Source organism: Patiria miniata, unplaced genomic scaffold, assembly GCF_015706575.1.
Source record: "Patiria miniata isolate m_02_andy unplaced genomic scaffold, ASM1570657v1 HiC_scaffold_22, whole genome shotgun sequence".
Classification (NCBI taxonomy): domain Eukaryota; kingdom Metazoa; phylum Echinodermata; class Asteroidea; order Valvatida; family Asterinidae; genus Patiria; species Patiria miniata.
This window is the reverse complement of record NW_024037061.1, coordinates 14,243,558-14,252,233: the sequence shown is the minus strand read 5'-3', so window position 1 is coordinate 14,252,233 and position 8,676 is coordinate 14,243,558. Positions and strand designations below refer to the sequence as shown.

At 44.5% G+C, this 8,676-nt stretch overlaps 2 protein-coding genes across 2 annotated transcripts; both read right to left on the bottom strand.

Annotated features, from left to right (window-relative positions):
* Positions 1-1,383: 1,383 nt before the first annotated feature.
* On the bottom strand, positions 1,384-2,899 carry LOC119730194 (ankyrin repeat domain-containing protein 61-like). The gene has a single exon (XM_038202979.1). It carries the CDS (start codon positions 2,755-2,757, stop codon positions 1,429-1,431), a length of 1,329 nt encoding a protein of 442 aa, XP_038058907.1. The 5' UTR covers positions 2,758-2,899; the 3' UTR covers positions 1,384-1,428.
* Positions 2,900-3,534: 635 nt separating this feature from the next.
* Positions 3,535-8,598, bottom strand: LOC119730242 (dynein regulatory complex protein 10-like). Its single transcript, XM_038203051.1, has 4 exons — positions 7,411-8,598; positions 6,623-6,856; positions 5,585-5,656; positions 3,535-4,744 (listed from the first exon to the last, which is right to left on the bottom strand). The coding sequence occupies exons 1-4, from the start codon at positions 8,317-8,319 to the stop codon at positions 4,460-4,462; spliced, it is 1,500 nt and encodes a 499-aa protein (XP_038058979.1). The 5' UTR covers positions 8,320-8,598; the 3' UTR covers positions 3,535-4,459.
* Positions 8,599-8,676: the final 78 nt, after the last annotated feature.

Sequence of the window (8,676 nt, the reverse complement as noted above, 5' to 3'; positions counted from 1 at the left end):
ACACATTATTGTTTTGAATAAACTTGTAGGACCAATTCTCATTTACAAACAAATCTAAAATGACCATCGATAACTGTATTCAAGCAAGTCCGACTAAATCTAGAATCCATTGGATGCAGGTGGGTAAATCTTTGCGTTGTTATCACTTTCGTTCTCACGCAAGTATGCGATGTGAAAACAAACGTAACGTGATCGAGCGAGGAAACCTATAGGTACGAAAATCGGGATGTGAAAGGTCGTCAGTAAATTTCGTTTTTACACCCATCTCCAACTGATTCTCATCATTTTATCTTGTGGAATGCCAAGATAAAATTCCAACAGGAATGTTTCTCGGAGGTGATTACGGTTAGAAATCATTTTGTCAAAAATTACAGCAAAAGAAAGGGCAACCCCGTGTAAAATGCTCATCACGTAGGGCCGGGGTCCGGAAGCTCAAAGACAAAATGGCGTACTTTCAGGCTATGTACAGGTAACTAAGGGTGCTCTTGTTACATGGGATGGGTGCAACAGCTCGGGAACTTCGTTTGTGCGTATTTGTACGACGTGTCGCGATACAAAATGTAGGTCTATATAAAGAAAAAACCCATTGCACTGAGCGCCCTCACTCGGGGTAGGTCTTCTTCTGTCGTATCCCAATTAACTATGTACGTTGATTGGCACTGCATTTAAGTATAACAGAACCTGTCTTCAATGTTGGGTCTATGCAAATGCGAGTGTGACGAGATATGGGATGTCTCGTTATAGAGTAATCGAGGGAAGGCCCTGGAAAGAGTACCGACACGGGGCTCAAATTAACGGTGACAAAATATCGGATTTACGGTGATTGACGTTCGGGGATTAAGCGATAAATTGCCCTCGCATCCTGTGGGCGAATGCGGGGACTGTGTACCTTCAAAGTCATTCTCGTGGATGACAACATCTCTCGTCGAGATTATTGTTGTCACGCAGTGCGGTGACGTCATCATTCTAACAAGCATCTTCCAAGTTCCTTTTTGTCATTTTCCTTTTTGCCTAATTTTGTTTTCTCCACGAATAAAATGTGAGGCGTAGGCCTACTGCCAAAATGTTTAATTTTGCTGGTCGCTGTCGTCTTAGGCCTAATAATACTGCATCAAAAATATCAATTTATTGACAAACCCCTTCTTCAAATCATTGCCCGTATTTAATAGAATTAATAGACATCTTTAAACATTTTGTTAACCCTCGCAATAAATAATTTGCATTTCTATTTACAATTCCAAAAGAAATTTTTTTGGCTGTCCTAGTTTCGTGACACTGTCAATTTCAGAACACCGTTGTACTCGATCCAAATGTGAAATGTTCTTCATTTGTTTCTGCAGAGGGCGCTGTTCCAATTTAGCAGTGTCAAGTGTGGGACATCGTTAATATGCCCTTCGTTGGAGTCTCTTCTGAAAAAAATGTTTGGTTTTATCCAAAGATCTTATTCTGAAGCCCAAGCACGATCTGCCTGATCGGGTTTGCAACGTCCAGTACCAAAAATCTCTGAAGGCATTTAGGCAGCGGTAACTTAGTCATGTTCTCCTTCATCTCAGCATCAGATGAAAAGGAGTTGACGATCATTTGGGTGCGGAGTACCTTCCTGCAGATTCTCTGGAGCGATGGGGGAGCTCTGTCGGTCAGAAGCGCCTGAAAGAGAACCTCTGCTCCGGGGAGGTTGAGCGAGGCTGGGAGGCTCCCATTGTCTGGTAATCCGTACCGCAGAGTGGCGTCTGCGAGCTTGAGAACTATTTGGGTGTTCACAGGATGGCTGTTTGGGTTATCGAGGAGCACATGCAGAGAGTTCATTCCGTTGGAGTCTCGGATGTCGGCATCTGCACCTGCTCTTAGTAGACAGGTTATAATGGACTCGTCGGCCGCTCTGCAGGCGGCGTGGAGCGGTGTCTGGCCGCCGTTGTCTGCGGCGTTTGGGCTAGTTCCATACCGGAGAAGCATCCTGACACAGGCTTCCTTCTTGTGTAGCGGGCATCTTGACTCCACGGCGTGATGGAGGGCCGTCTTGCCTTGGGAGCAGGTAAGATGAACGTCAGCGTTGTCTTGCAGTAGGACCTCAAGGCAGCAGTGTCCCATCGCCGCGGCCAGCATGACCGGCGTCTTACGGTCGATATCACGGGCGTCTTTGTAGGCGCCATAACTCAGGAGTATCCTTGCCGCTCCGGGGATGTCATACCTGGCCGCGTAGTGGAGCGGCGACTGCTGCCGGTTGTCACGAGCGTTGGGACTGCCCCCGAAGGCGCAGAGTCTCCGGAGAGTGTCGTTGCAAATGAGATCCACTGCTCGCAGGTAGCTGTGGTACATGACAAGCTCTTGTGAGATGAGCTGGTTTTCCTTTGGGACGCATCTTGGCCAGTACAGGATCAGGGTGTGGACCGCCGTCTTGCCCTCGATGTCCACCCAGTCCGGATCGGCGCCGTGCCTCAGCAGCATCTTGACGATCTCCGGCTGGCGGTGCATGACCGCGAACTGCAGAGGCAGCGTGCTCTTGATGGCATCTCGGGGAGGGCAGCTCGCGTAGTCGCCCTCCTGGAGGTTGACTGCGCCCATCGCCAGGAGCTCCTTACACCTGCCCGCATCACCCGTGTGTATGGCGTTGTAGAGTTCGTCGTTTCTCGTCTGATGGCTCCGAAGATGCATTCTGTCGTCTGTTTGTGCTGAGGATGTAGGCTGCTCGGACGGCGACAAGCAGTTGAGACGAAGTCGGCTGAATATTGTGATTGCTCGGTCCGACAACTCACACATATTTCCCGAAGTTAAAATGAATGAAATAATAATTGGAGTGGGATTAACTTATCCTCAAAATAAACAGCTTGAGCGCGAATAAAATTTCAAATTTAACTCCTAAGCGTGCGTTTTTATTCTACATCATTACGCGTTCTTATTTTGTGCGTGATGACGCTTTACGTACGACCACGTCATAGACGCGTTCAAGTTCGTTCCCTTACTGCAGCAACACGCCTCCTGTATCCCTGTCAGATTTTTCCCTCCATTTTTGGTGTGTATTTTCGATGTTTCTACGCTGAATGGTCAAAAGTTTGGAACTGTTGGGGACTCGTCATTATAGGAGCTCTACATCCAAATCCTGGGGATGAGTCCCAGCTAATGTCCGGCTGAGGTTATTGTCCTAAATTCGGTTACTATGTACAATGTACACGTAAATGTATGCGAATACACATTTGACAAATTGAGTTGGAATGTCTGGGGGTGGTTGCATCTAGATACATGAAGTGGGAAAGTATTTGAAAGAAAACAAGTAATCAACATCAAGTTTAAGGATGTTAAGGACGTGCAAAAGAGCCTTACATAATATAGAAGATAAATCTATCACCCCCACGTTCAATTGATAAATCTATCACCACCACCACTTTCATTATATACAATGTATATAGATTATATTGTATCTCCAATGTACATATAAAAGTGGGCGAAGGAATCAATGCATAGGCCTACACTAAGCAGTAAGTACCTGTATAGCAAAATGAACAAACACAACAAAGAACTTTTAAAAACTCAACTGACTCAGTTTTGTCACCGACAAGGCACTGCTAGCACTTTTATTTACAAAAAGGCACACTTATTTACAGCTAGTGTCAATGAACATGAACAGATTTGTTTTGAACAAGTTTAAGCATGCTCTCAATGTACATACATGATCTACAACATCAGAAACAGAAATTGGTTTACAAAACATTAAAACAAAAAAAAACAGATTAATGTTTTTGGGGGATCCTGTTTAAGTCTTTAACAGTTTGCATTTTATACATGACAATTATTACAAACTGTACATGTATATTCTAATAATTTCAACAGATGCTGAATACATTGATAAGAATGCAACATTTTAACACAAAGTACATTGTACCATCAAATAAATTTGTACATATTTTACATAGGGTTGACATGGCTCATGGGTTGACATGGTTTCACTTTCATAGGTAATTTAGACAGCCTTGCCATCTTTATTAAGGTAAATAGGGCCACAGTCAAAATATCAGTTTTTAAAATCATGTACACGTACATGTCTGCGTGGAATCTTTTCTTTCCAATGCGCTGCAAGATTATGGTTACAATGCAGGTTATGGTCACACAGTCTCATTTTCATGCATGTTCAACAGAGGGTGTTTGGGGGCTTATTTAAACCACCTCACCTTCGACAAATTGGAAATTCATCAAATTGGAAATTCGGCAAATAGATATCACACGACTTGAGCAAAATTTGTTGCCTGAAAAAGATAACTAAACATGCGGAAAACCAAACACAGGAGAGCACAGAAACACACTGGGTATACATTTTTGTAAATATACAATTGAAACCACAACTGAAATGGGCAAAGCCCTATTAGGACAACTGCTAACTCAGAAGTTCAAGGGAGGGAGTTTGACTAAATGGACGGATATAACAAAATGTACAGAGCAAGATTTGGGTGAGGGGAGAGAATATGTTCTACTTCTTCTTCCCCTTTTTGCCCTTCTTGCCCTTTTTGCCTTTCTTCTTCTTAGCCTTGAGGGCCTTGCGGCACTTGTAGGACCTCCAGAAGGCCTGGATGACCGTAGCTCCCTTGATCATCAGTGCCAGCTCCCTCTCCTCTCGTTCCTTCTTCTCCTGGGCGACGCGTTTCTCCTCCATGATGGTGGTGTACTCGGTCTCCAAGGTGGTGAAGCGTTCCTCTAGCTCATTCAGCTGGGCTTTCTCTTCGGTGTAGACTGTGTCCAGGTCTTCGTATTCGTCCTGTTGGAAGAAAAGGGTAAGGTATTAGTCTGTCATCTCACCGACATTTTGAAGTTACAAACTCCACGCAGGAGTTGTAGCGGGTTTTGTGTGACCTACTCATTGGGAGCTATCAAAATTCATGCACTCGTTCATGTGTGAAAATTACATAAAATACGCAGAACCAAATTTAAAATTGATTGAACACAAATTTTCAGTGTGTCTTCCAAATATGTAGTAATTAACTTTGGTGCCAATGTGCTCTCTGAGCTTTGTTTAAAAATAATGTTTTAAACTGTGGGGACAAAGTAATGCACTGAGTCTGTACGTTCCCATTACTGCAAAACCCAAGGAGAACCTACACAGTTCAAACTCATAAGAGACTTTCCAAAATGCCTAAGGCGGCATGAGGCAATGTTTTCAATATAATCAGAGAAAATAATTGAAAAATATAAGACATTACAATTGACCACCATCTCCATGGACATGTCTTGTGACCCTTCATCTGAATGACTCCAGTGAATCGCTGAAGATGAAAACGCCCCAAATATAAAATCATCCCTAGTTGGGACATTGCTACAGTTGGGGCCTTAACCAAGATGCTGTGAACAATTTGATGTAATGTATATTCAAATCTACATGAACTTATAGGTCCGACCTCTTAAGAATTACTGCGAATATAACTCCTTCCCCCCCCCCCCCCCATCATAGTCATACATGTACATTATACTGAAGCCCGGTTCATACTTCACACGAAAGCAAAGCGAAATTCGTGACATGAACAATACGTTCGAAGCGCAACCCCCATTGTTATGTTGATGACATGAATTTCGCTTCGCACAAGTTTGCTTGTGGCCTTACCTGTCGTTCACCCATGTCAGTGTCATACTTCTGGATCCAATTTTCAACCTCTGTCTCAATCTTGTATTTTCTCTGAAAGAAAAGGGGAAAAACAAAGGAAAGAAAGCTGTTATTCAACTCATTGGATACTACACTGGATGATTACATTCCTTACACGTGTATGTGGAATTGGAAATTATGATCAAATCCAATAGACTACAATTTTGCTCTTTTTTTATGGATAACATTGAGTAGACTCGGATAAACGCATAATTTTTTCACAAGAATTTCCTCATGCAACGTATTTAAACACTTAACAGAGACTGGCAAAATGCAAGTCCTCCATAATGGACCCAACTATCCGCTCCGTTCACAAGCACCCCCTCACCGGCAAAGGAAGTACAGTTGGGGGTGACCGACCGACGCCATCTTGCCTGACTGCAATTCATTTGCCGCGAAGCGCAGCCACTGCGTGTAAATAGAACAAATCCCCTGGTGTACGTGCGTCACACACAAGGAACGGTGCGTGTCAACCAGCGAAATGTCCCACCCATGGGACGTCGTTGTTAGGTAAAAGGGCGCCCTCTTTTGGTAGCGCACGGAGCTCATAGTTGGGATGGTCCCAACTACATTTTGTATAGTGTCGCAACTAAAGCTGGGGAAGTCTCTCCTATAGTTGGGATGGTCCCATGGGATCATCCCAACTATAGTTGGGCCCATCCCAACTATAGTTGGTACGATGCTAAAGTTGTGGAGTAACCATATCCGATTCCACTGTCCTGGTTCTGGTGACCTCTGATTTTATTGATGCTCTTATCAGATAAATTTGTTTTGTTACGCACAGTTACTTTTTCGCAGTGATCACTTCAGTCGCCGAGAAGGGTCTGTGCAGTGATCACAGCTAAGAAGTACCAAGCTTTGCACAGTCTACATTTCCCTCATAAAATTTTGAGAAATATACATGTATTTGTGGTCACCCGGGCTCTTAAATAGGGTGGCGGGTAAAACTAACAGCAAAACTGGCCAAACTGTGGGTCAGATGTCATTCCTTCCCCTCACCTTTCTGAGTGCCAGCTCACTCTCCCGGTGCTCTGCCGTGTTGGTCGCCAGCTGCGTCTTCAGCGCCTGCAGCTCGGCCTGCAGCTTGCCTTGTTTACCCTCCGAGTTCTTGGCGTCGGCCTGCTGCTGCTTGTCTGCCTCTGACTTGGTGCGGCGGATGTGCTCCTCAGAGAATTTCTCAATCTGGTTCAGGTCAGCTTTCAGACGACGGATTTCCTCATTTCGTTTAGAGATCTGAGGGTAAAGCATGAAGGTAACGACGAAAAATAATGCTTTGTGCTGAATAACGAATAACATTTGTTAACTTTCAAACCCCAAAATTAATTGGTATTGTATTTTTTAGGTGCAATTAAATTTGCAATGCACATTTTATTTCGCTTTCTAAAAGAATCAACTCTGCAGAAAGCAGTACTAGCAGGTTAGGGGAGGGGGGAGGGGGCTACAAATTGGCGGTATATCAATCCTTACAACATACATTATCATTATATTGCATTAAATTTAAAAAAAGATTCAACTATTTCTGTGACTTTATACACTTAGCAGCACATTCACAAACTTATTTTAAATACGAAAGCAATTAAAACCTAAAACAAAAACAGAATTAAACAAAACAATTCTGATGACTTTTGGCCATGAATGATACATGTTTGCATTATGGCTCAAAACACCAAAATTCTACGTTATTAACCAATATATCATCTTGCAAATGTAAACAGGCAAATGAACTGGGAGGGTAATCTTTCCAAGCAAAGAAGACTTTAGGTGTATCTCCTATAGAGGTTATATACCTCTTCATCTTTCTCATCCTCAGCAGCCTGCAACTCTGTCGACAGCTTCTTGATAACTAGGGCATTATTCCTCTCTCGGATGGTGATGTGGGTCAGGTAGTCAGTCTTTTCCTTCTCTTCAAGGGGCGTGGTCAGCAATCGCTCCAGGATGAACCCCCGCAGCTCGTTCATGTATGTGATGAGGGTGCTGGATTCCTGGTCCCTGCGCTTCCGCTCAACTCGGACGGCGTTCACAGCGGCGGGGTTCAGCGACAGGAGTCGGAGGGCGTTGCGGGTGGAGAAACCTATCTGTTGCTTCAAGACGGCTAAGGTCTGCATCAATTGTTCCTCTTCTTCCGAGATGCCTGGCTCTTCATCTTCTTCTTCCTCCCCGATGTTGTTCTCACTTGCGACAATACTGCTGTGCCTGGATGACGCCCGACTCTGTGTGTCACCACTCCTCTGGGATAGAGCTGACGACCTCCTGCTTGCTTGGCTTGTGCGGGATGCCAAGACCGGCTCTGGATTCCTGACGGCTCTCAGCTGATCACAAACATCCACGTAAGAGTTCTTAATTTTTCCCTGTTCCTCCAGGGCTGTGACTAGGTCTGCTCCCAACACCACGCTAAACCTGTCCAGATTATCAATGATGTACGGCAGTAAGGTGACGACCTCTGTCCTCTTGATGGACTCATCCAATACGGCCAAGACCCTCTGAGATTCAACAGTTGTCAACTTCTTGCGTCCGGGGTCCAAAACTCGAAGAGGATCTGTCTTCGGTTGTTTTCCTTCCTTGGACTTTGTTTTGTGCAAAGGTTTGACCCGTGGGGGTTCTTGCGCGATCCTCTCCGGTCGCTCTTTGGGTCCATCTGCCCTGACTTTGTCAAGCAGACGAAACGTTTCCATCACTGCTATGTCGGCAAACGCCATTTTGATTGACGTTGGCGCGCCGCGCTGGGCCGGCCGATGATACGAAACTGTTGAACCTTAATTGACGAGGAACCTCCACGTGTTTTGTGTTCAGCTTCCGAATTTGGCACTCCCGTTAAACGTTGGGAGAATAGAAAGCTTGTACGATAGATGCCAACACAAATTTCGCCTCAATTTTCCCCTCAGTTCATCAGATTTCTGATATAAACACAAGAAAATACACCTGCCGTCCCAAACTCATGCAGTGCTGTGCGTGCAGCGAGTGCCCAGTAACACCTCGATAAACATTGATTTCCTCCGCACAAGAAAAGTAGGTTAGGTGAGCTCTTTTTATTAATTCACTTCTTCATTATTTTG

Excerpts from the sequence above, each read along its gene's own strand:
- LOC119730194 (XM_038202979.1), bottom strand. The coding sequence starts at position 2,757 with ATGTGTGAGTTGTCGGACCGAGCAATCACAATATTCAGCCGACTTCGT.
- LOC119730242 (XM_038203051.1), bottom strand. The coding sequence starts at position 8,319 with ATGGCGTTTGCCGACATAGCAGTGATGGAAACGTTTCGTCTGCTTGAC. Across the intron at positions 5,657-6,622 it reads GTGAGCTGGCACTCAGAAAG|AGAAAATACAAGATTGAGAC; the intron begins GTGAGGGGAAGG and ends CTTTTCTTTCAG. Across the intron at positions 4,745-5,584 it reads CTGACATGGGTGAACGACAG|GACGAATACGAAGACCTGGA; the intron begins GTAAGGCCACAA and ends TTCTTCCAACAG.